The following is a 26,910-nucleotide window of genomic DNA, read 5'->3' as shown; positions in this document are numbered from 1 at the left end:
AACCAGTGGAACAGAATAGAGAACCCAGAAAGAAACCCAGACACCTATGGTCAGTTAATCTTTGACAAAGGAGGCAAGAACATTAAATGGGAAAAAGACAGTCTATTCAGCAAGCATTGCTGGGAAACCTGGACAGCTGCATGTAAAGCAATGAAACTAGAACACACCCTCACGGCTTGCACAAAAATAAACTCAAAATGGCTGAAAGACTTAAATATAAGACAAGACACCATCAAACTCCTGGAAGATAACATAGGCAAAACATTCTCTGACATCAACCTTATGAATATTTTCTCAGGTTAGTTTCCCAAAGCAACAGAAATAAAAGCAAAAATAAACCAATGGGGGAGTTCCCGTGGTGGCGCAGTGGTTAACGAATCTGACTGGGAACCATGAGGTTGCAGGTTCGATCCCTGCCCTTGCTCAGTGGGTTAACAATCTGGCGTTGCCGTGAGCTGTGGTGTAGGTCGCAAACGCGTTTCGGATCCTGTGCTGCTGTGGCTCTGGCGTAGGCCCCTAGCCTGGGAACCTTCATATGTTGCAGGAGCGGCCCAAGAAATGGCAAAAAGACAAAATAAATAAATAAAATAAACCAATGGGACCTAATCAAACTGACAAGCTTTTGCACAGCAAAGGAAACCAAAAAGAAAACAAAAAGACAATTTATATAGTAATCTTTTAAAAATGCCTACCAGAACATGTTGCTCATCTGCTTTAAATCCGTCTATGACTCTCCATTGCTGTTAGGATACAATTCAAACTCCTTAACGTAGTTTACTCTGCCTCTGCTTATACTCCAGACTCTTCTTTCAGCACCTGCACCTCCTCTTCGCAACACAAATTCAGACTTTACTTTTCAACCTATACTGAAAATTTTTCAATACCGAACCTCTCTTGCCACTCCCTACCTTTCAGAACGCTTTTCCTATGCCTAGGGCACTCTTACTGCTCTTTTTCCCATGCCACGTCTCAGCATGGATAGGCCCCAGAAAGCCTTTTAACTTGTAGGACCGTCATTAGGCTTAACCAAATAATAAATACGAAGCATCTGACAAACATAAGATGACAAATAACTAGAAGCTAGTAAAAGTAATAAATAATAATAGAAAGAAGCTGTAAGAATATATCAGAGAAAAAACCCGAGCTGCTAACTGAATACACATGATGCAGGCAAAGGAACATCTTGCACGGAATTGAAGACTACGGAAATAACGGGTTTATAGTCTAATCTTGTTTAGGGTCAATATTTTCAGTAAACAAAAACCATTAATTATGGTTTCAACTGGTGCAACCTTTAGGCTTACTATGTTTCAACAAATTAATACTTTAGTTCCCTCTCCCCGATTTGTTATTATTAACAGAGCTGAAATCAAATGTGAGAAGGGCCGGACCAAACTCACTCCGCCAATTGAGTGGAGGTTCTGAGGTTTAAATAAGCCAGGAAAGGGAGGGCAGACTGTCTCGGCGAGAAGCCCCAGCCGAGGGAGGGGAACAGCCCCCCTGTTAAAGGGTTTCGGTTTTAAGTGCCTTCCTCGCTCCCGCCGCGGGCTCACCTCTCCCAGTCCTACAGGCCCCAGCGGTCCTCTCACTTCTCGCTGTCAATGAGCCTTGGCGCAGAATTGGTCAGCTGACTACAGCCTGATTTTTCACAGCTGGAAGATCCGTTTCAGCAGATTCGTTTAATCTTTTCCTCTTTCCTGGCATCCCATGGAAAATTTATGGCTCTATATGTCCTGTCGTTCCATACTGCCCTTAATGTAATAATTTAAAAAGTGTAGGAAGGTGTATTTCTACTGTTATTTTACACTTGAGGGACGACGCTGAAGCCACTGTTGTGACGAAAGTGCAGTGGCGAAACAAGAACTCGACTCTGGTGAACCGGATGCGGAAAGGCGGTGCCTCGGGAGGGCGTGAACTAACGCGCGCTTTTCAGAGCGCATGCGCGGCAACCGGGATGGCCGGTGAGGATTGGAGGGCTGACGGCCGGGCGGAGCGCTGTGGATTTGGTTTTAGGCGGGAATTGGAACTGCAGCGGCAGATGCCAGCAGGAGTCTAAGAAGTGCATATTTCCTACCTTGGAGGAGACCATGGTGCGGCCTGCGAGGTGAGTAGTTCGTGGTATCCGGGCGGGATGGGGTGGAAGGGCGGGAGGTCGCTGCAGGCCGCGTCTGCTGCACAGGATGGAGGAGTAGGCCAGAGGACCAGGATAGCGATGGCGGGGCGGGGTGGACAGTCACTGGGAGACGCGCCAGCCCCCAGTGAGAGCCTCCCACTCCTCTGAAGGGCCCTATCATCCTGGCTGTTTCCGTCTCTTGCCTCCCTCGGCAGTTACTGCCCTTTCTTTTATCCATCTCGTTCAAATAAGACCTGCTTACATTGCTCTGCGTTTCACCGAGCTCCTGCTTATGTGTTACTTCATTTATTCATCTCTATACTTCTTTGATATAGAAAGTTTAGGTCTCCCCATTTTATCATTTTTACGCTAGGCATAAAAGCCAGGTTACCTGAGTCACAGAGCTAGTAAGTCAGTTGGCGCCGGCTCCTCTGCGTTTTCCATTAAATGTACTCTTTGAAACTGTTCCTCTCCTTAACCACAGTCGAGTGCCATGGCGACTTAGGGTCGGCTATTCATTTAGTAGTTTTGGATGTATTTACTTCTGTACTGTGCTAGGTGCTGGAGGTTGCATTCTAGTCAAGGGATGAGTTTAGGGGACTGAAAATAAACATCACAACGTGAGACAGAGTGAGAAGGAAGAAAGCCCTACTTCAATTAGTTAAAATTCTGTTGAAATGTGGCTAATTTATAATGTTTTGTTTCTGATGTACAGCAAAATGATTCAGTTATATATATGTATATGATATGTATCTCATATATTTGTTTTTATGTTCTTTACTATAGTTTATTATGGAATGTTGAATATAGTTCCCTGTGCAGTAGGACCTTGTTGTTTATCCATTCTATATATAATAGTTTGCATCTGTTAATCCCTAACTCCTTATTTATCTCTTCCCCACCTCCTTTCCCCTTTGGTAACAATAAACTTGTTTTCTATGTCTGAGTCTGCTTCTGTCTTGTAAATACATTCATTTGTGTCATATTTTAGATTTCACATATAAGTGATAGGACAAATATGTCTTTCTCTTTCTGATCTGCTTCATTCAATATGACAATCTCCAGGTCCATCCATGTTGCTGAAAATAACATTTCATATTTTTTATGGCTGAGTACTATTCCATTGTGTGTATATACCACATCTTCTTCAATCATTTGTTTTTTTTTTGTTTTTTGTTTTTTTGTCTTTTTGTCTTTTTTGTTGTTGTTGTTGTTGTTGCTATTTCTTGGGCCGCTCCCGTGGCATATGGAGGTTCCCAGGCTAGGGGTCCAATCGGAGCTGTAGCCACCAGCCTACGCCAGAGCCACAGCAACGCAGGATCCGAGCCGCGTCTGCAACCTGCACCACAGCTCACGGCAACGCCAGATCATTAACCCACTGAGCAAGGGCAGGGACCGAACCCGCAACCTCATGGTTCCTAGTCGTATTTGTTAACCACTGTGCCACTACGGGAACTCCTTCAATCATTTGTTGATGGACATTTAGGTTGCTTCCATGTCTTGGCTATTGTAAATAGTGCTGTTATGAATATTGGGATGCATGTATCTTTTAGAATTAGTTTTTTTCCAAAGATAGGCCCAGGACTAGGGTTGTAGGATCATACAGTAGTTCTGTATTTAGTTTTGTGAGGAACCTCCATGCTATTTTCCATAATGGCTGCACCAACTTACAATTTGCATTCCCACCAAGAGTGTAGGAAGGTTCCCTTTTCTCCAGACCCTCTTCAGCATTTATTATTTGTAGACTTTATTGTGTGTGTGTGTCTTTTTGCCATTTCTTGGGCTGCTCCTGCGGCATATAGAGATTCCCAGGCTAGGGGTCGAATCGGAGCTGTAGCCGCCGGCCTACGCCAGAGCCACAGCAACGCGGGATCCGAGCCACGTCTGCGACCTACACCACAGCTCACGGCAACGCCGGGTCGTTAACCCACTGAGCAAGGGCAGGGACCGAACCCTCAACCTCATGGTTCCTAGTCGGATTCCTTAACCACTGAGCCACGACGGGAACTCCATGACCCCTACTTTAAATAGGGTAGTTAGGGAGTTCCCTAGTTCCCTGATGGCCTAGCAGTTAAGGATTTTGTGTTGTCACTGCTGTGGCTTGGATTTGATCCCTGGCCAGGGAATTTCTGCATGCTGTGGACACATCCAAAAGCAGACGGTGGTGGAGGAGTTAGGACAGGCCCTTCCCAGGAGACAATGCAGCAGCTGAGATATGGGTGATAAGAAGGAACTCTGCAGTCAAAGTCCAGGGCAGTCCAGGCAGAGGGAATAAGAGCCAAGGCCCTGAGTTTGACCATGTTCGAGGGACTGAAAGAAGATCCCTAAGGCTATGGCATTAGCCAGCAACAGGGACAGTTATAGGGGGTTAGATCAGAGAAACAGACAGGGTCCAGAGTAGGTAGGGCCCTGAAGGCTTTAGAAAGGAGGTTGGATTTTATTCTAAGCACAGTGGGAGGTCAGTGGAAGGGAGAGAAATCTAATTTGGGTTTTACATAGTGCACTGGCTGCTGGTAGAGAGTGAGTGGAGGAGGGGATGACCAGAAGGGGCACAGGGAAACCAGCTAGGAGGTGGTTTATCGTTAGGTAGTGGCTGGAGTACGGTGTTATCAGTGGATGTGGAATGGGACAGGCGAATTTGGGATAGATTTTGGAGATATTGCTGACAACTTGGGATGAAGTAGATGTGGAGGGAAGGAAAAAGGAGAATCAGGGATGAGTCCCCAATATCTTTAGGCTGAGCTACTGAGTGGATGATCTTTGTTATTAACTGGGGTGGGGAGGACCAGGAAAAGGTTCAGAGCATATGGCAGATCAAGATTTCCATTTTGAACATGAGTTTAAAATGGGTTCCAAATGTCCAAGTAGCAAAGACATCCTCCCTTTGCCTGGAACAGTGGTTTTCAAAGAATGATCTGCAGACCCCTAGGGGTCTCTGAGACCCTCTCAGGAGGTCCATGGAATCAAAACTATTTTCATGATAATATTAAGACATTGTATGCTTTTCTTAACCATTCTGCCATTTGCACTGCACTGGAGGTAGAAATGCTGGGGCCTTAACACGAATCAAGGCAGTGGCACCAAACTATACAAGTAGTCATCTTTTGGTGTTTTTTTTTTTTGTTTGTTTGTTTTGTTTTGTTATTGTTTGTTTGTTTTTTTAATACTGCTATGTGCTCAGAGTAAAAACAAGAAAATGCCACTTTCACTTAAGAGAGTCCTTGGTGAAACAGAATTATTATACTCATTGTAGCCCAACCGCATACTCTTTTTTTAAAGTAGGTTTGATTTTATCTTACTATTATTCAATCCCAGTATCTCTAAGGAGGTTTCCATATTTTATTCAGCTCTCAAATTCCTGCTCCAAAGAGTGGGAGAGTAACCAGAGTAGGCTTGGTTTTAATACCCTGCGTGAGGAAATGAGGATGCATAAAGTGTGAGCCCTGAGCCACTTTTTCCATAGAACATCATTTTCACTTGAAAGTCCCAACTGACTGACAAGCTGGGTTATACGCACTTAGGTGTTTGGCAGAAGATAAAAGTGAAAACTAGAGTAGAGTTCAGTTCAGTGACTAGAGGCAATGACTTCATTTTACTCACTTTGACTATCTATCTCTTTCTTCCAGTGACCTGTAACGCAGCATGTAGATTCATTTCAGGTAGCTAGTACAAAGTCAGTCACGTGTTTTAAATGTCTCTGGTGTAATGAACATTATTTAATATTATGGGAGATCAAATAAAGCGGTTTTTAGTGTCAAGAAACTTAAAATGTCATGAAGAAGACGGAATGCATGTATAAAAGGAAAGAATACACACACCAGGAACGTTGACATACCCAAGAGCAGTTAAACAGTCTGTAAACTTTAACTGTTAATTATATTGATTATTTTTACTTTGTGTCTTATCTGAATTACTTTTTCCCCTTATCAAGGGAAAATACTTGCTGTAAAATACAAATCATGTTTTTAATTTATATATTCTTAAGGGAATCCAAACACGTTTTTATTTACTCAAGACTGTTAACAGCCTTAAGGAGTTGAGGTGAGAAATTGACATTTGTGTAAACGAAAATTTCTGTCTTGGTCACAGGCATAAGAAGCCAGTCAATTACTCCCAGTTTGAGAACTCTGACAGTGATGGTAAGTAGAGCTTCTTATTTCTGCTTTAAAGATTTAGAAATTTATTTCCTCACAAATTATAGGGTGTGTGTGTGTAGCCAAAATAGTGAACATATTACCCAATTATATGGGAGATAGGTCTGGAAAAAATAATTTTCTAAGCATTTAGGATAATTATGCTGATAATTACACTGACAAGAAATATTGGCCTACGTCATAAACAAGCAGGCCAGGTGGAGTGGCTTTGTAGATCTGAACTACGCTAGGTCCATGTTTTTCAGTGGGGTTCATGTCCTCTTATCCCTTACCCTGAGAAGAACACACAGTTTTTGAGACACAAATGTGTGATAGAATATAATGTGAAATTCTCATTAATTTGCAATAAACCAAGACCTTGAAGAAAGCTTAGGCTTAAGCTTTACCCTGTTATGTGATATATTTACTTGTCTCTGCTATTAAGAGAACCTTGTTCAAAAAGTTTTGAGAAACATCATGTTAGATTACATTATATTTCGAAGTAAGTTTTGGGTTTCTTTCTTAAGACCATGGGAGTTTTCTGTGAGTCAGATATTTAGAAATTCCTTGGTTTGAAGGAATCTGTTTTTCGCCTTAAGTGTGTGTAAGACTTTGGAGAAAAGACCATAGAATGTAACTTCTAGCCTTTCAGTATTATTGTCAGTCTGTCACTAAATATTTATAAATTGCTGCTTGTGTCCTGGAGACTATATGGCATGGAGGTAGGGGCAAGTCACAAGCCACTATAGTCCTATGTGGGGAAGCATAAAAGAGACAACACATGTTAATAAATGCCAAAGTTTGTGATTCCGACTACGGGTACCTGGGAGGTACACATACATGTGTCAGGTATGAGTTTGAAAGCTAGAGCAACAGTTTTATGTTGTCAACAGAAGAACTACATCAGTCCTAAGGATTGGTAGGACAGAATAACCTGTGAGAACAGAATGGACCTGAGAAGAGCATCCCTTTGCCAGAAATTAAAGTTACTGTGGTAAGGTCAGAGAAGGGGCCTTAAGGTAATGGAAGGAAAACATATTGCCATTGTGAAAGTCCTAAGAAGGAGCTGCTTTCTCTTCCTCCAAGTTCTGATACTTGTTATTTTTCCTAGCTTGGTTAATGTATTAGGAATAAATAATGGGCCTTAGAAAGAAGATATTTGACTTGAGTTATGAAATTTTCCTAAAAATCATTTTCTTCCAGTTTGTCAATATGATAAAATTATAAAAGGAATTTTATTAATTTTTCTAATGGTTTTAAAATATTTTAATCATTTTTTTTCTTTACCAGTTATATATACCAGCTCAGTTGCCTTTGTAGTTTTTCAAGGAATTAGTTTTTATTTTTTATTTTTTATTATTACTCAATGAATTTATTACATTTGTAGTTGTACAATGAAAGGAATTAGTTTTTAATAGATGGATATTTTAAAAAATAAAGAGCACTAAAACAAAGTTGATAAGCCTGAGTGAGAATAAAGACAAATAAAATACTACCAGTTACTTTTTAAATTGTTTAAAGTAAACAATTTGTTTATCTTTAAAATTCGAACACACACGGTAATGAATCCCAACTACCAAGAAAGTAATTTTATTTGCTTCTTCCTTAGGAAAAGCAATTTCATATGTTCTTTTATTTTTAATTCACACATAGATGATTTTGTTCCTGCAACCGCACCGTTAAGTAAGAAATCCAGAACAACACAAAAGGAGTTAAAACTAGAAAAACCAGAACCAAAACTGAAGAACCTCCAGGAAAAAGACATCCCACTACAAGAGAAAACCCCTAAAAAAAGGTGAGAGGTAAGAAATACAGTAAATATACAACATTAGTTTTGTTAGCTTGAAAGAGAGATATACTTCAAACTCTTAGTCTAAATTAGAAATTTGAGCAGCATCCTAGGTCTTATTTTGTTTAGTGCATGTTGGAAGGAGAACCAGGATATACCATTAATCCCCTTCTGACTTTCTTGGAGTTCCTGTTGTGGCTTAGTGGGCTAAGAACCCAAATGGTATCCATGAGAATGCAGGTGTGATTCTTGGCCTCATTCAGTGGGTTAAGCATCTGGCATTGCTGTGAGCTGTGGTGTAGGTCACAGACGTGGCTTGGATCTGGCACCACTGTGGTATAGGCCTGCAGCTGCAGCTCCAGTTCAACCCCTAGACCGGGAACTTCCACATGTCACAAGTGTGGCCCTAAAAAGACTTTCTAAACTTCAAGTTCACAAATGTATAGGAAATACCCATTTAAGTATTAAGACAATCATAATCACCAAGTTTAGAAGGTATAACTTGCTCTTACAAGACCTGGCACCTGCCTCTGAAGTCCTCAGGTCTTAGAAGACTATTTTGTTAAAAATTACATTTGTAAGGACAGTTTTATAAAATTTAAAACCATATATCTATATGAGGTGATGGCTATTCACTAAACTTGTGGTGATCATTTCCTGGTGTATGTAAGTCAAATCAGCTGTATCGTACACCTTAAACCGTAGTGCTGTATGTCAATTCTATCCTGGTGAAACTAGAAGGAAGAGAATTTAAACTATTTTTCTATAGATAAAAAAATTTTTCTCTCTGGGGTTCCCATGTGGCTCAGCGGATTAAGTATCTGGCATGGTCACTGCTGTGGTGAGGGTTCGATCCCAGGCCCAGGAACTTCCGCAAGCCATAGGTATGGCTAAAATTAAAAATACATGTATGTTTTCTCTTTATCTTATTGAGCTCTGTCCAGCAGTGAAAAGGACCTGTAGTTCTGGACTAATGCTGGAGTTCCATTAGTTAGAACCAAAGAGAGGGGTAAATGAGGGAAGGAAGTGCCGAGAGGCCTCAGATCTGCAGTGTGGGAAGGAGCTGGGCAGAGGAGGGATACTGACAGACATAGGACATGTGATCCTTTACTGCTACCCATGTGAGGGAAGGTGACAGAGAAACTCACGCCATGGCATTCTCTTCACTTTTTTATTTGTTTTTGAGCATCTTGTACTACATTTAAAATATAGTTAAAAACAAAACAAAAACAAAAAGTACCCAATGGATGGGAGAAAATATTTGCAAATCATATAACCAATAAGGGACTTGTATCCAGAATATATAGAGAACTCTTACAACCCAAGAGTAAAAAGGCTAATGACCCAATTTAAAAGTGGGCAAGGGAGTTCCCGTCGTGGCGCAGTGGTTAACGAATCCGACTAGGAACCATGAGGTTGCGGGTTCGATCCCTGCCCTTGCTCAGTGGGTTAACGATCCGGCGTTGCCGTGAGCTGTGGTGTAGGTTGCAGACGCGGCTCGGATCCCGCGTTGCTGTGGCTCTGGTGTAGGCCGGTGGCTACAGCTCCGATTCAGCCCCTAGCCTGGGAACCTCCATATGCCGCGGGAGCGGCCCAAGAAATAGCAACAATAACAACAACAACAACAACAAAAAAGACAAAAGACAAAAAAATAAATAAATAAAAAAGTGGGCAAAAGACTTGAGTAGACATTTCTCTGGAGGAGACATACAATGGCCAGTAAGCACATGCAAAGGTACTCAACATCCTTAGCCGTAGGCAAAAAAACAAATCAAACCCACAAAGGGTATGTCATCCCCACAGGGATGGCTATATGCAAAAAGACAGGCAGTTGCAAGTGTTGAGGAGGATGTGGAGAAACTGAAAGCCTCACACATTGCTGCTGGGAATGTAAAAATGGTGTGGCCACACTGGATAACAAAGTGGCAGGCAGTTCCTCAAAATGTTAAACAGAGTTATTATAGGACCCAGCCTGTATATATACCCAAGAGAGATAAAAATCTGCCCACCCAAAAACCTGTACCTGAGTATTCATAGGAGCATTAGTCATAATATCCAAAAAATGGAAATAGCCCAAATGTCTATCACCTGATGAATGGATAAGTAAAATGTGGTCTATCCATATGGTGGAATATCATTCCTCAAGAGAAACAAATGGGTAAACCTTGAAAACATCGCGGTGAGCCAAAGATGCAGGCACAAGAGGCCACGTGTTACATGAATTCGTTAGTGTGAAGTGTCTGGAATAGACAAGTCCATGGGAGCAGAAGATAGACTAGTGGCTGACAGATGCTGGGGAGGGAAATGGGGACTGCTAATGGGTGTGAGGTTTCTTTCTTGGGTGATAAAAATGTTCTGAAATTAGAGTGGTGATGGTTTCACAACTCTGAACATACATAAACTGCTGAATTGTATGCTTTAAAAGAGTGGATTTTATGCTATGTGACATACCTCAACAAACCTGTTATTTTAAAAAATAGTAAATGCTTCAAGGTGCATTTCAGTGTTTCCTCCTTTATGTCATCTTTTTCTCACCTGTGTTTGCTTTCTTTCCCTCTTACACACCACAGCACTTTTGACCACCTCGGATAGGAGACATGATGGTCTGTTTATGTGGGATAATTATTAGCATCACTTATTTCCTTTACCTCCTCAACTGCAGGCTCTTTGAGGGCACTTTTAATATCCTGTCTAGTGCAGTGCCTCCCACAGATTACTTGCTGAAATATTTGTCAAAATCCAGATGGAACAGAACAGATGTAAAAAAAAAAAAGTAATTTCAATTTAACATAAGAGCGGTAATAGCTGTCTAAAGAGGGTGGACGGGGTCAAGGAAGATTTCCAAGTGAGTGATGTTTGAACCAAGTCTATTCTCTGTTGGATAAGTGCTTCCCACCTGGATGGAACTGGTGGGGATCAGAGACATCACAACAAAAAGGACAGTCAGCACATGCTCTCCTGCTTTGAATCTGTTCTGCTGGGTCCAACATGATACTGTTTTATTTCAGGAGGCTTCACATTAAAGGGCACCTATGATCGTGATTATTATTTAAGAACATCTTTCTGATGTTGGAAACTGAGATGGTCATTGAGGAAAATCTCAAGTTTTGCAGTTTAGTTGAGATTGAGAGTTTAAAAACTCAGTATTATTTGTGCGTCTTTTTTAGGATGGCTTTAGATGACAAGCTATACCAGAGAGACTTAGAAGTCGCACTGGCTTTATCAGTGAAGGAACTTCCAACTGTCACCATTGATGCGGAGGACTGTCAAGATAAAAGTAACTTTATTTTCTGTATATTTATCTTTAAAACCTTCTTACTGCTTTTGAAATAATTTTTTTGGATGAAATTACATCCAAAGAATATACTGTTAATACTTGGGACTGTAAAAGGAGCAATCTACAGAGGGTATTGCTTGTTTACTCAGCTGCATGAATCTCATCCACAGGTAAATACGTCTTTGTCTGACACTCCGAGTCCACTTGAGGACACGGATGGTGACCCTATGTGTCCAAAGTACATCTTTGTATACAGTGAAAACTTCTTGATTGCATAAATTGATCTATACCTCGTAACAATCACCTCCTTTCTCTCCGAATTGAAATTAGTTAAACATGCTCTAATGATGGTAATACCTATTATTTACAAGGGTTAAGGGTACTAATTTGGTTGAGCAAGCTCAATAGACGTGATAGATTTATGACTTCTGGCTTTCTCTATGGATTTTTCTCCTTCAATGTTTTTGGCAGCTAGGCAGCAGATGGCAATATTGACATTCTGGAGAGACAGAAATCATTCCTGGGAAAGACAGTGAAATTGCTAAAAATGCCTTTTGGATTAAATTGCTTTGGCCTAACTTCTTTTATGTTGTAGGATATTTTCAGCCCATTAGCTTATTTAGGGGTATAAATGTTTAAGTCACTCTGGCCTCTTGGTCATAAATAAATGAGATAGTGTTGATTAGTGGCCCTTTTAGTAATCAAGAATCAAAGAAACTTAAAAAGATAATTGTCCTATAACTAAAATGAAGAGGAGTTCCTGACGTGGCTCAGTGGTTAACGAATCTGACGAGGAACTATGAGGTTGTAGGTTCAATCCCTGGCCTCGCTCAGTGGGTTCAGGATCCAGCGTTGCTGTGGCTGTGGTGTAGGCCGGCGGCTATAGCGCCAATTAGACCCCTAGCCTGGGAACCTCCATATGCCACAAGTGTGGCCCTAGAAAAGACAAAAATAAAAAATAAATAAAATGGAGAAAATGAGGGAGTTTCCTATGGCTCAATGGGATAGAAATCCAGTATTGGTCACTGCAGTGACTTAGATCACTGCTGTGAAACAGGTTTGATCCCTGAACTGGGAACTTCCACATGCTGCCACATGCCAAATAAGTAAAATTAAGAAAATGAAAGTCTCTTCCTATAAAACTTTGTGGCATGTATAGTAGGGTTTCCCTGGAACTACCCCTTCTAGAGTAATGTGCCCCGTAGCCCTAGGATTTGTAGTCCCAATCATCATGACTTAAAGTCCTCTTAAAACACTCCCGATCACTTTAAAGTTATAATAATGATTCAGAAGTCTTTATGTTAGTGAAAGCATGGATCTGCCTACCTAGAAATGACAGTTAATATTTATGAACTGTTACCTGTATGCCAGGCACTACGATAAGCAGTTTCCACATTCGATCAACATTTAATCCCCGCAGAGTTTTCATCTCCACATTATAGATGAGAAGATTGAATCTTATGGAACATAGGCATCTTTCTCCTGGTCGTAGAGGTAAAGTGGTTGAGCCTGAATTTGAACTAATTAAGTCTGTGTGACTTCAACTATATGTTTGTTAGCCTTTCCAAGTAAGAGCTTGGTGCTGGTTTGGTACTGGTACTGGTCTGTAGCTAAATGCTATTAGGTTTGAGCACTTACCTTCCTGTTTCTAGACATTGCTTGACTAAGGTGCGTCTGCACGTCCTTTTTTTCTTCCTTGCATTTAGGCACTGATGAACATGGCAGTGGAAACGCAGAAACGACAGTTAAGTCTCCTCATATCTCCAACTGCAGCGTAGCCAGTGATTATTTAGGTGAGTTTTTTGTATTAATAATATTTATTTTTTCCATCTTTTTCTAGCTTTTACTTACATTCTTGAAACTGTAACTAGAACCAAGGTCTTTAAATTGTGAAGGTTCTTGTCACCTCTTCTCCTTCGTCTCTTTCTGTTTCAGTTTTCCCCTCTTTCACTGCAGACCCAGCTTCTTCCCTGGTGAAGGGTCGTGACTGCCCTTGGATTCTAGTTGACGGCACTTGAACACTGAAGAAAGGGCCTACATCTTCCCAGCTCCAGTTTGAAAATTCTTGGGAAAGACTCTGTCAGTTTGGGTCTTGGACTTAGGCTTAACTCACACTGGTGCCAGGAGACTAATGAATTATTGGCCTGGATTGGGCTGTGTGATCTATTGCTAGAAGCACAGGAAGGACGAAGTGGGGCAGATACAAGCAGCAGGTGCAATAGAAGTCCACTCCACAGTTCTTTCATGGTACCTGGCACAAAAAGTTTTGTTGACTTGTGTGTCCTGCAGATCTGGATAAGATCACCGAGGAAGGTGATTCTCGAGGTGCTCGAGGGAGGAGAAAGGCAGCATCCCAAGCCACGGTCCAGCAGAGGAAGATCCTCCTGGACGGCCGTGACGGCAACGGTGACGGCGACAGTGACTCCGAACCAGACTTTGCAACAGGTGAGTTATGTCCTAACTCTGCATTAACCCCATGGAGAGTCAGTAAAAAGACCATTGATGTATGCAAAACACTGCTAAACGTTTGGTGTGCACAGACTGTGTGCACACTCAGGACTGTTAAATTCAGCTGTGGCATTTGGGGGAAGCTGTATCTGGAGGTGACCTTTAAGCCATGCCTTGAAAAATGAGTAGCATTGGGGTGAAATAGCACTTCTGACGGATAGAAGGGTATAAACAACAGAATGGACAAGCGCACGTACAAGAACTCGGTGATGCTGGGGATTCCTCAAAAAATTAAAAATAGAACTACCTGATGATCCGGCAGTTCCACTCCTGGGTATTTATCCAAAGAAAATAGAAACTGATTGGAAAAGATATGTGCACGCCCTATGTTCATTGCAGCATTGTTCACAATAACCAAGGTATGGAAGCAACCTGAGGGCCTGGCAGCAGATGGATGGATAAAGAAGATGTGGTGCATATGTATGTATTTAATGCACACACACACACCCAGTGGAATACTACTCAGCCAAAGAGAAGAATGAATTCTTGCCACTTGCAACAGTGTGGATGGACCTGGAGGGCATTTTATTAAGTGAAGTAAGTCAGACAGAGAAAGACAAATACTGTGTGATTTCACTTAGATGTGATTTCACTTAGGTGTGGAATCTAAAAATAAAGCAAATCAAACAGAACAGATACAGTCATAAATACAGAGAACAAACATGGTTGCCAGAGAGGAAAGAAATAGTTGAGGGAGTTGAGATGGACAAACCTCTAACTGCAAAATAAATGAGTTCATGACATGAAATGTGCAGTGTGGGGAATACAGTCAGTAATTGCATAACACCCTTGTAAAGTGACATCCTGTAACTGACTTAACTGTGGTGGTCATTTTGAAACGTATAGAATTAGCGAATCACTATGTTGTGGACCAGGAACTAACATGGTGTTTCAGGTCAATTCTACTTTACAAACAAACTCACAGAAAAAGAGATCAGACTTGTGGTTACCAGAAGCAGATGTTGGAGGAGGAACTGGATGAAGGCAGTCAGGAGGACCAGGCTTACAGTTATGAGATAAACAAGTACTGGGGTGTAACATACATGATGAGTAAATTAACACTGTGCTATGTTATACATGAAAGTAAGTAAGAGAGCAAATCCTAGAGTTCTCATCACAAGGAACATTTTATTTTCTATTTCTTTGATTTTGTACCTGTATGAAATGGTCAATGTTCACTAAACCCATTGTGGTCATCATTTCGTGATGCATGTAAGTCACATCGTTATGCTGAACACCTTAAACTTACATAGTTCTGCATGTCAGTTATATCTCAATAAAACTGGAAGAAAAAAAAAAAAAAGATGTGGAAACACATGCACACATACAAGGTATCCAGTGAGGCTTGCAGGGAAGGGAGAATGTGGTAGAGGCTGCAGAGGCCCCCTGGCGCAGGTTTGTGCAGGGTCCCTGACCCATCCTAAGAGGTGTAGAATTTTTTTCCATAAGTAATGGAAATTCACGAATCATTTTGAGGTCGGAATGATGTGAAACCTGTATTTTTTTGTGATAGTTTTCAGATTCATTCAGAGATTAGGGCAAATGGGAAGCATAGTGACCTTGACAGCATCATGGTATACAAACTAAAATTAAAATGAATAAATCCATAAATTTATGCCATCAGATGCTATCTTTTTAACATGCAGTTGACCAACAATAACCTGTTTGTTCATCTCCATTCAAGAAATAGTTGGGTACCTGTTATGGGCACTGTATTTTAGACACTTAATGATATTATTATAGCATTGGACAAAGTTCCTGCCCTTATGGAGCTCAAACTCCGGCAAGGGGACACAGACAATAAACAAATACCTAAGGTGTCAATTTATGGTTTATGTAGTAGTAGATACTTAAAAATTCATAGATTCTGAGACATAGCCCTTAGCTGCTTGTGTATCACTTGTGGACTAAAATGACTGTTGTTTCTCCAGCTCTTTGAGAGTTGGTTTGGTTTTTCCCGGCTTCATTATTATGGTTTCTGCCAAACTGCTTGTACAGTTGTGCTTCCTGCAAATGTCGTGTGCTCCAGCCCTGAGGAGCAGTATCTCAGCTCTTCCGGGAGCTGCTCATCAGTGAGGAGGTGAGAACTGCTGTCCAGCCAGGGCTGTGGATTCACAAACTAAGCTTTAGGCACAGGATTTTTTCCTTGCTTCTCCAAATTTCTGACTCCTCCTCTGTCCTTCACCCCAAGAATGCAAAAGTCTACGCTGTCTTGCAGATATGTAAACCTCCTTCAGATGCTCCAGCCAAGCCTGCTTTACCTTCAGTTCAAGGACAAACATTCTTTTTATACTCCATATACTTCAAGGAGTGAGACAGCTCATTTTCATCCACCCTAAGCCAAGAATGACTCTCTCCCATCGACTCAGAGCTGGGGGACAAGAGGGGTGGATATTGCTCTGTACTAAAAGTGACTAATATGGACCGGGTAGAAGATGATACCCAGAAACATTTGTTAATATTGCTAGATAGGATGATGACATTGTTGTGTTTTTTGAAGGTCCGTGTTTTTCAGAGATGCTTTGTGAAGTATGTAGGAGTGTAATGCCACAGTGCCTTGGGTTTATTTTTATAGACATGAGAAGAAAGGGGAAAAGAGAAGACAGATGAGATGCAGCAAAATATTGCTGATTGTTGAATCTGGGTGTTAGTTTTATTGTCACCTGTTGTGAGTGTTTAAAATTTTTCATATATATTTTTTTTGTTTTTTACATAGACTATGTTATTCCATAGATAGCTGGGTAGGTACTGTCAGTGGGTGGTGAGCATGACAGTGGTTATCTCAAAGTGAGGAGGTTAGAGAGTGGGCCTCCTTCTTAATATTTTGTAGCACAGTCTACATTTCCTACAGTAAGCATGAACTGCGTTTGGTTTTTTGTTTGTTTATTTTTTGGCCATACTTACAGCAAGTGCAAGTTCCCAGGCCTGGGCGCAAACGTGCGCCACAGAAGTGACAACACTGCATCTGTAACCACTAGGCCTCCAGGGAGCTCCATGAACTGCATTCGTAATATAAAAAAGTGGAAAAAAAAATTGTTATGAATATAGGGCTAATCCTTATTTACACTTAATTGTCAGAGTTTATTATTTATAAGACATGGCCTTCTTATCCCCCTACTCACCAAAAAATAGAAGAATTATTGCTTGACTATTGGTTGTTCTGCACGTTCTCTTCTAAAGCAGCTGTAGCTACGTAATACATTTTATCACCGGCTAATATCACCTCCTGCAGCCCAGAAAAGAGTGTGTGGGAGAGCCGGGGTGTGTCCCAGATGAAATCATCGTCAGTTAAGACTGCTGGGGTGCCGTTTGTCTCTTCTCAGTTCCCAGTGGATCTCTGTTCTGCAGTGCTGAAGTTTGTGCGATTAAGGGAAGGTATACGGTGAAATTACCATCAAAGTTAACGTTTTGTAAGAGCAGCTAATATTATCCAGCTATTTTTCTCAGAAGTTACTGAGTTAAACTGATAAATTCGGAATCCTTATGATTACTGATGGGAGGTTAATGACAACAGTGAGAGCAAGCAATTCTCTTCTGCTCGCTGCATGCACATGTTATCCTTTGCCTGTATTAACTCGCTCAGTCTGCACACCAACCCTGTGATGTAGGTCTTAGGGTTCTCCCCATTTTATACATGAGAAATTGAAGCCCTGTGAAGTCAGTGACTTTTCTGACACCACACGACATGTAAGTAGAGAGGCTGAGACCCAAAACTAGGCCACTGTGTGTGGTTTCGCCCCTGGAGATGGCACAGCACAGAGGGCACCGGAGTCTGGGGCAGAAGCCAAAGTGGAGGCACTAGAAGCTTCACGTTTCAGAACCGAGATGAGGTTTGTAATCTTCTATTTCAGGTGACGATTCTGAGGATGATTCTGATTTTTGTGAGAGTGAGGATGATGAAGCCCTCACTGTGAGAAAAAGCAAAGTTAAAGAAATCAAAAAGCAAAAAGTGAAGGTGAAATCTCCAGTTGAAAAGAAAGAGAAGAAACCTAAATCTAGACGTGCTGCTGTGGGTAAGCGCAGCCCTGAATAGAGCAAGTGTGTTGGGTTTACTTAGTGGGTTTCTCTCCGTGGCCTGTGTTCTCTTAACATCTTGCCGGTGTTCGTTCCCATGAAAATCCGTGGAAGAGAGCAGGTGGGGTCAGAGCCGGTGGGTACAAGCCTCCACCTTCCCTGTCACGGGTCTCTCAGTCTTTGAGTTGAGAACCTTTCAATCACGTGTTTGAGGCTTTTTGGTTTCTTCAAAATGAATTCATTTAGAAACCAGTTTTAAAATAAAACTTTGGAACTTGTGATGACTTAAATATGGAATACTTGTGTGAAAGAAGTTTGGATATTTTTGAGTTCGTAATAGATAACAGATTACTGTGAAATATAACTTCCTTTACCCTGATTTACTTTACATACTGACAGACATTTATGTCTTCATTGTTAAATATATGTGCTATTTGAAACTAAAATTTCCATTATTCAGACCCCATTTATTAATTGTGGGCATTGTTCTCACCTGAAATAGCCCAGGGCTGAGTACTGGTGCTGAGTACTTACTAAGAAATAAGAAGTATTGATTGAGTCATGCTCCTCCTGCCACTATATTCTGAATTAGTGAGGTTTTATTTTGTTTTTTGCTTCTTTTGGGGCTGCACATGCGGCACATGGAGGTTCCCAGGTTAAGGGTCAAATTGGACAGCTGCCGACCTATGCCACAACCACGGCAACTCGGGATTCAAGCTGTGTCTGTGACCTACACCACAGCTCACGGCAATGCTGGATCCTTAACCCACTGAGCGAGGCCAGGGATCGAACCTGAGTCCTCAAGGATCCTAGCGTTCATTGACCACTGAGCCACGAAGGGAACTCCTGATTAGTGAGGTTTTAATTGATTTTTTTAATTGGCAAATTCATCGTTTCCAGAAATAAGATTTTAAATGCCGGGTTTTTAGAGATAAAGCTGTGTATGAGTTCCCATTGCTGCTGTAAAAAGTTATTACAAACTCAGTGGCTTAAATCAACACAAATTTATTATTTCACAGTTCTGTAGGTCACAGATTCAAAATGCCTCTCACTGGGCTAAAATCAAGCATTGGCAGAACTGTGTTCCTTTGTGGAGGCTTGAGGGGAGAATCCCCTTTCTAGCCTTGAGGCTGCCTGCTTGCCTTGACTGGTGGCCCACTTCCCTCTTCAAAGCCATCACATCACTCTTGTTCTCTGCTTCTCACTTTCACTTACAAGGACCCGTGTGAGTACACTGGGCCCTTCGCACAATTCAGGTTACTTCCCCATCTCGAGTCTCCCCCCCGCCTTTTTTCTTTGTCTTTTTGCCATTTCTTGGGCCGCTCCCACGGCATATGGAGGTTCCCAGGCTAGGGGTCGAATCGGAGCTGCAGCCGTCAGCCTACGCCACAGCCACAGCAACTCAGGATCCGAGCCTCGTCTGCACCCTACACCACAGCTCACTGCAACACCGGATCCCCAATCCACTGAGCAAGGCCAGGGATCGAACCTACAACCTCATGGTTCCTAGTCGGATATGTCAACCACTGAGCCACGACGGGAACTCCTCGAGTCTCTTAATGTAATCCCACTTAAGTCCCTTTGCTGTATAAGATAACATGTGCACACGTTCTGGGGAGTTAGGAGATAAATATCTTTAAGGAGCCGCCTATATAGACTGATAGGAGAAGGTCATTGACGATATGAAAAAACCTAACATGAATATATTTTATGTTTTCTTTAGATTTTTGTTTATGCCTTCTCACCAAGACACTCTAAAAGCTAAAAATAAATTCGCTTTCCAAGTTGCCATTTACCACTTAAATATTTCTTTATCCTGGAGCAAGTTGCTTCACAAGAAAGTTTACCATGTGATATTAGAAGTAAAATTTAACAGCCAAATAATGAAATTAAGAATTCGGAAAGATGGATTATATTTCTAGTCCCAGTAATAACATATTGAGTAACCTTTGAGTGTCTTCAATCTGGTACATGTTATAATTTTTTCCTTGATAGAGGAAATTTCAAGAGCTGTGGTGTCCATTATGGTGGCCACCAGCCACAAGTAACTTTATCACATTTAAGTTAATTAAAAATAAAATTTAAAAGCCAGTTCCTTGGTTTTACTAGCCACGTTTCAGGTGCTCACTAACTATATGTGGCAGGTGGCCTCCACATTGGACAGCACGAAATACAGAGTCTTCCCATCATTGCAGAAAAGCCTGTTGGACGGATGGTGCTGATCAGGGGGTGTAGTTACTAACATTAAGACGGGTATACAGGAGTTCCAGTCGTGGCGCAGTGGTTAACAAATCCGACTAGGAACCATGAGGTTGCGTGTTCGATCCCTGGCATTGCTCAGTGGGTTAAGGATCCGGCATTGCCGTGAGCTGTGGTGTTGGTTGCAGACGAGGCTCAGATCTCAAGTTGCTGTGGCTGTGGCGTAGGCCGGCGGCTACAGCTCCAATTAGACCCCTAGCCTGGTAACCTCCAAATGCCGCAGGAGCAGCCCTAGAAAAGACAAAAAGACAAAAAAAAAAAAGACGGGTATGCAGTGAAAATTCACATGCCTATGGATAATGCCCTTAGGTATAATAGGCCTTCAGGTAAATAAGATGCTCCTTAGGTATCTCAAAGCAAGCATTAACTAAAAGTGATTTTTTTTCCTACCTCCCTACCTCCCTCCATCAAAAACAAGCAAAAAACCAGAAAACTCAAACCTACTCCCATTCTGTGTTCATTCTCTGGGTAGATGGCGCCATCAAGCAGTGTTCCAGCGGCAGGAACTTGCAAGTCCTGGTTATTTCCTCCCCTCCAGCACTGCCCTCCCCTCTGATTACTAAGAGATGTCCAATCTGCTGGTTTTCCTTCCTCTTAGCGCAGGCCCTTTCCTCTTCTCACCGGGATAGCCATAAAGCCATCCAGGTGGTGTGCTTTACCCCACCATCGGCAAGATGCTTCTACGCATACAGCTCCTGAGCCCACGTCTAAAGTCTCATCTCTCTTACCACATTGCACTGTACACTTCACTTCTGTGCCCTTTCTACTACTAGAGTCTAGTGACTGGACCATGAGTTCCTTGGGAGCAGGATACTCTAACCTAGAGTGAGACACTATTGTGTAACAGTTACAAGTGTGGACTCAGAGTCAGACCTGGTTTCCAGTCCCGGCTTGGACACTTCCTAGCTATTAACTACAGGCAGATTATTTAACCTCTGTGTTTCCTTAACTGACAGTAGAGATGGTAATTTCTGTATCGTGGTTGCTCTAAGGTTAAAGGTAATGTTTATGATGTGCTTAGCATACTTCCTAGCATAGAAGTGCTCATAAAAAAGGGCTGTTCTTAGGTTCTCAATAAATGTTTGATGATTAATGATAATTATAATTGATTTTTCACATTTATGATACTTTTTTGTTTGTATAAGATTCTGTCATTTTATAATTTTCACACAACATCCTAAACTTTATCTTTCCTCTCTAACACTTTTTCTATGTGTATTTTTCAAATAAGTGACTTCAGTACACTCTGCTCCATCTGCCGTCAAGTCAGAATCTCAGCCCTTGCCAAAAAAGGTTTCTGTTTCTTCAGAGGCCACTGAGAAGCCATTACAAATATGCAGTCCTTCGGCTGAAAGCAGGAGACCTAAGTGGGTCCCACCAGGTACGGTGTATTTATTGATTGCTCAAGGGCAGGGGCTTCAAAAACTGGTAGGATTTTTTTTCCTAGTTGTAAATGTCACATATGAGCATTTCCTCATATTATTATGTAGTCTTCAAACCAAGGTTCTTAGTTGCTGTATTCATTCATCACTTATTATTCCCTCATATTTGAACATCCAGGTTATTTTTTCGTTGTTATAAATAAAGTTACAGTAAGCACAAACATCCTTATTTTTATTTTATTTATTTATTTTTGTTGTCTTTTTAGTGCTGTACCCACAGCATATGGAGGTTCCCAGGCTAGGGGTCTAATCGCAGCCACAGCTACCAGCCTACACCAGAGCCACAGCAACGCTGGATCTGAGCTGCATCTGCAACCTACACCACAGATCATGGCAATGCTGGATCCTTAACCCACTGGGCGAGGCCAGGGATCAAACTCGCAACCTCATGGTTCCTAGTTGGATTTGTTTCCGTTTCGCCATGACAGGAACTCCAACGTCCTTATTTTAGACCTCTGTGGGCACATCCCTTATTTTCCTACGATAAATTCCTAGAAGTAGAATTATAGTGAATGAGTACCAGTGTTTACGGCTCCTGTTATAGGAGTTCCCATTGTAGCTCAGCAGGTTAAGGACCCAACATTGTCTCTGTGAGGGTGTCAGTTAAGGATCCGGAATTGCTGCAAGCTGTGGTGAAGGTCACAGATGCAGCTCCATGGATCCCACGTTGCCATGGCTGTGGTGTAGGCCTCAGCTGCAGCTCTGATTCAACCCCAGGAATTTCCATACGCCATAGGTGTGGCCCTAAAAAGAAGAGGATGAGTCCTGTTATATATTTTTGTCAAGAAATCTCTTTGCCCAAGACCCACTGACTTCCAAAGTCTGACAGAATCCTTGGGAATCCCTGCATGTGGCAAACTTGACCTTCAGCTCTTACACATTTGGCTTCTCTCTGTTTTCTTTTGCTCCACAGCCAGGTCTCGCTAATCCTTCTCCCGTCTTGCCTTCCCTAAAACCCTACCCCAGGCCTGCTCCTTGCATCCCCTGCTAACTAGTCCTTGACCATTTCCCCTTGTCCAGCCACATGAACCCTCTGCAGTGGAATCGATGCACTTTCTGTGCCTTTGGCACTATGCGTTCTTCCTCCCTCTGGGGTGTCTTTCTTCACTCGTCACGGTCTCACAAGTTTACTTCTCGTCTTTTCCATGACTCTTCTTGATTGGTACGCAGCAGTCACTCCCCTGATGAGAACCAGGTATTCCTGGACAGACTCAGGCCTGCGACTGGATAATTACTTAATTTCTCTGAGACTCCATTTCATCGTCTGAAATCTCAGGCACTATATAATCTTAAAGTCTTTTCTGTTTAAAAATTCTAAGACTTTAGGGAGGACTTCAAGTTCTTTGGAGGAGAAAGGAGGACGATTAGTTATTGAGATAATGATGCTGTATCATTTAAAGGATAATCCTTAGTGTACTTCTTTTGAGAATAATTAGTGATTCCTCAGCAAAAGAAATGTAAAAGAATTAGTATAATGACTATAGAAATTGCAAGGTAGCGTAATCAAAAGGCTAAAAAGGAAATAATGGAGTGATGGATAAAGAGTCAGTGTCATAAAACACGAAGTGCTTATGGATTCACTGTGGGGAAGGGCAGCCCAGGTGACATCAGTGAGTGGAGGGGGCCTGGGACCAAGCTTGCAGAGTGGGCCTTGCTGCCCTTGAGAGCTGTCACCCTCTGGAAGGGAGCAGCCAGGACTCTGCCCACCCTCCCATCCCCACCCCCAGACATTCACATGCAGGGTTATGGGCCTGAGTTTTTTAAGAGAAGCCAGAAATCTAATTTTTAATGTGAAAACTCCCAGTTTTTAAAAGTCGACTTTTTAAAATACCATGTGTACCAAACGGTATCTCTAAGAGTGGGATTTGACCCTCAGGTTGCCAGCTAGTCTGCTGTCTTACACGACTGAGAAGACTAGCAAGATTCCAATGAGAAAAAAAAGATTCCAATGGGAAAATGAACATAAACATACTGCTTCCCCCAAGAGGTGCAACTAGAAATGAATATGAAAAGAATTGCAATCTCACTGCTAATTAAGGAAATGTGAATTAAAATAAGATACTAGGAAATTATAAACCTATATCAACCAGTACACTCTGGGTTGTAAGGTAGCAGGTATAATTTTTCCTATAAATTTATAATCCCTTTACAGGACATCTTAACAGGAGCCATAAAAATAAATCTGTCTTTTGACTTAGGAACTACTGTTGGGAATTTATTATTTAAAAGAATTCAGAAAAAGTAAAAGTAGTAAGTGGTTAGATTTTTTTTTTTAAGAGGCATTTATAGAAAAATAGAAACTAGAATCAACCAAAAGTCTGTTGTAGGAATTTGATCAATATATGGCATGTACATGCAATTAAGAATGATAAATCAGGGGTGCCCACTGTGGTAAAATGGAATTGGCAGCATCTCTGCAGTGATGCAAGTTTGACCCCCAGCCTGGCATAGTCAGCTAAGGCTCTGGTGTTGCCGCAGCTGCAGTTCAGATCTGATCTCTGGCATGGAAACTCCATGTGCCACAGGGTGGCCAAAAAAGGGGGGGGGGGAATTAGACAGTAATACACAAACATCGTATGCTATCGGTTATATGTGGAATCCGAAAAAAGGATACAGTGAACTTTGCAGAACAGAAACTGACTCACAGACTTTGAAAAACTTATGGGTACCAAAGGAGACAGGTCGTTGGGGGAGGGACAGGCTGGGGGTTTGGAATGGAATTGTAAAATTGGGTTGTGATGATGGTTGTACAACTACAAATATAATAAAATTCACCGAGTTAAAAAAAATAAAGAATGAGGGTTTCCTGTCATGGCTCAGTGGTTAGTGAACCCGACTAGCATCCATGAGGACTCGGGTTCAATCCCTGGCCTCACTCAGTGGGTTAAGGATCCAGTGTTGCTGTGAGCCGTGGTGTAGGTCGCAGACATGGCTCAGATCCATGTAGTGTGGCTCTGGTGTAGGCCGGCAGCTAGAGCTCCAATTAGACACTTGGCCTGGGAATCTCCGTATGCCGCAGGTGTGGCCCTAGAAAGACAAAAAGACAAAAAAAAAAAAAAAAAAAGAATGTTAAATCAGATGACTAGAAACACAGAAAGTTTATAAAAACCTTTGATTGAAAAAAGTACACAAAGTTATACTATTATGGCTACAATCATGATCAACTATGAACATATATATGTGGATAAATTCTGAAATTTAATACTTGATGGAAATAATTGCTACATTAGTGATAGCATATAATGAAACTAGTATAAATAAATTAAAAAAAGTATTTGTCACATTTAAAGTTATTTAACATTTGAAAAAATAGATTCCTTAAGGAGTACTTATAAAAATTGCAGCATTTTTGGAGTTCCTGTCATGGCTTAGTGGTTAACGAATCCAACTAGGAACCATGAGGTTGGGGGTTTGATCCCTGGCCTTGCTCAGTGGGTTAAGGATTTGGTGTTGCCGTGAGCTGTGGTATAGGTCACAGACTGCTCGGATCCTGCATTGCTGTGGGCTGGTGTAGGCCGGCGGCTACAGCTCCGATTAGACCCCTAGCCTGGGAATCTCCATATGCCGTGGGTGTGGCCCTAGAAAAGGCAAAAAGACCAAAAAAAAAAAAAAAAAGTGGCAGCATTTTTTAAAATTCCTTAAGTTTGTCTACCACTTTAGAACTTATAGTTACATTGGAATTCCTGTTGTGACGCAGTAGAAACGAATCTGACTAGGAAACATGAGGTTGAGGGTTCGATCCCTGGCCTCAGTCAGTGTGGGTTAAGGATCTAACGTTGCCATGAGCTGTGGTGTAGGTCGCAGATGCCGCTCGGATCCTGCGTTGCTGTGACTGTGGCATAGGCCGGCAGCTGTAGCTCCGCTTCGACCCCTAGCCTGGGAACCTCCATGTGCCACAGGTGTAGCCCTAAAAAGAAAAAAAGAAATCATGGTTACATTGATTTTTTTTTTTTTTTTTTTTTTTTACTCCCTTACAACCCAGTGTTCTTTGCTCCCAACCTTCCTGTTTAGCTTTCAGGTTGAAAGTTTTAATGTCATTGCCGTGGCCTCCGGGGATGTTTAAAAATATGCAACACTATATTTTTTCTGCTCTTTAGTACTTCCCATTCTTTTGATGTAACATATGTATAACTTGATAGAAACTGCATGGCAGGATAATATCTGTAGTACTTGGTTTTGCCTCTTCTGTTTTATAAACTGATCTTTGTTAAGAGATTTCCAACATGATCAACAGCCAATGATGTGTCTTCTTGCAGCAGCATCGGGAAGTGGCAGCAGCAGCCGCCCGCTGGCAGGAGTGGCTGTGAAGTCTCCAAGTCAGAGCCTCCGCCTTGGCTTGTCCAGATTAGCACGAGTTAAACCTTTGCATCCCAGCGCCGCTAGTAGTTGTGTGTAGCAGCAAGGCAATGTTTGATTAAGAGGATCTTTGTTTTATAAGCCTGTTTATATTTGAGGAGGGTATTGTAATATAAAAGAATCCTTTGTCGTATAAATTATCTCTACCCATTTTGTGATTACATTCTCTGAAAAGCTGTTTCAGATTCACTTATGAAGTTTGCTGTTTCCTTCTGAAGAGCCTTATCTCTCCTTTCTGTGTATATAAGTCATTGTCGTACGTGGCTGTCAGTTTGACATGGAGGATGTCCACATCACACGCTGCTCTTTTCTCGTGACACGGTGCTTTTTCCTGACTTTGTCTAGTTTATAGCACCTGAACTTTGTTCCGAGTTTATCCCATTTCTCCCAGGAGACATTTCTGAAATCTTAGAAGTTACTTAAGCTACATTGTTAGTTTCATTGTAATGATGTTTCGTATTTTAGCCAAATCTTTGTATATTAAGAATTCAGAATTATTTTCCACTTTCAAACACTTCCCGTACTAGTGTGTGTCTCCTACTTAAAAGTAGATGACTATTGTATAGCAAATAGAATTTTGTGATGTTTTATGAAGCCTGCATTGTCAAAACCTTTAATAAAAGTGAGAAAGTTTTGATATGCTCTTTTCCTTGACACCTATGCATCTATCTGTCTCTAATTGTCTACATTTCATGATAAAATGAGTGCTCTGCCAAAAAAAAAAAAAAGACTTGCCTTTTTGTTGTAAACGCCAAGGGGAAGAGCCGTTTCTTAATCACTTTATGTTGGGCCTGTGCTTTAGAGAGTGGCTGTTAAGTACTCGGTCATCCCTGTTGTGTTAGATAATACAGCTCTTCGGGAAGCTTGGATCTGTGCTCTCTGTGAATAAAAAGAGTGATAGATATTTTATATTTATGGTGAGAATTTCAACCAGCTTCTGGTCACTTTTTAATAAAAAATTTTTGAATCATGTTAACCATGGAAGCATCTATGTTAATATGAAAATAAGTTAGAATTAT

The 26,910-nt window shown here is 41.5% G+C and overlaps 3 protein-coding genes across 14 annotated transcripts in view; 2 read left to right on the top strand and 1 right to left on the bottom strand.

Annotated features, from left to right (window-relative positions):
• The window catches only part of C5H12orf4 (chromosome 5 open reading frame, human C12orf4), a 47,434-nt gene extending 45,040 nt beyond the window's left edge, over nucleotides 1–2,394 (bottom strand). For 4 of the 12 annotated variants that reach the window (XR_002343791.1, XR_002343792.1, XM_013988430.2 and 1 more), the window contains exon 1: nucleotides 693–1,618. Coding sequence is in view for 4 of the 12 variants with exons in the window: in XM_013988430.2 (XP_013843884.1) it covers nucleotides 693–709 (17 nt within the window). In the remaining 8 variants the exon portion in view is untranslated. Of the gene's footprint in view, nucleotides 1–692 lie in introns of all 12 variants that reach the window. The other 8 variants (XM_021090919.1, XM_021090924.1, NM_001243412.1 and 5 more) reach the window with 7 other exon arrangements.
• RAD51AP1 (RAD51 associated protein 1) lies at nucleotides 1,934–26,867 on the top strand. Its single transcript, XM_001926380.4, has 9 exons — nucleotides 1,934–2,104; nucleotides 6,203–6,252; nucleotides 7,900–8,041; nucleotides 11,203–11,312; nucleotides 13,019–13,105; nucleotides 13,602–13,757; nucleotides 17,672–17,833; nucleotides 21,325–21,474; nucleotides 25,792–26,867. Exons 1-9 carry the CDS (start codon nucleotides 2,088–2,090, stop codon nucleotides 25,929–25,931), a joined length of 1,014 nt encoding a protein of 337 aa, XP_001926415.2. The 5' UTR covers nucleotides 1,934–2,087; the 3' UTR covers nucleotides 25,932–26,867.
• Nucleotides 21,340–26,910, top strand: part of DYRK4 (dual specificity tyrosine phosphorylation regulated kinase 4) — a 62,742-nt gene continuing 57,171 nt past the window's right edge. Inside the window, exon 1 of the mRNA XM_021092445.1 lies at nucleotides 21,340–21,474. The gene's annotated coding sequence lies outside the window, so the exon portion shown is untranslated. The remainder of the gene's footprint in view (nucleotides 21,475–26,910) is intronic.

Source organism: Sus scrofa, chromosome 5 (assembly GCF_000003025.6).
Source record: "Sus scrofa isolate TJ Tabasco breed Duroc chromosome 5, Sscrofa11.1, whole genome shotgun sequence".
In the NCBI taxonomy this organism is placed as follows: Eukaryota; Metazoa; Chordata; class Mammalia; order Artiodactyla; family Suidae; genus Sus; species Sus scrofa.
This window is presented reverse-complemented; position numbering and strand designations above follow the sequence as displayed.

Bases quoted from the DNA above. Each gene is read 5' to 3' on its own strand.
- RAD51AP1 (XM_001926380.4), top strand. The intron at 13,106-13,601 runs GTGAGTTTTTTG...TGTGTCCTGCAG, and splicing joins CGTAGCCAGTGATTATTTAG to ATCTGGATAAGATCACCGAG. The intron at 17,834-21,324 runs GTAAGCGCAGCC...TTTTCAAATAAG, and splicing joins ATCTAGACGTGCTGCTGTGG to TGACTTCAGTACACTCTGCT.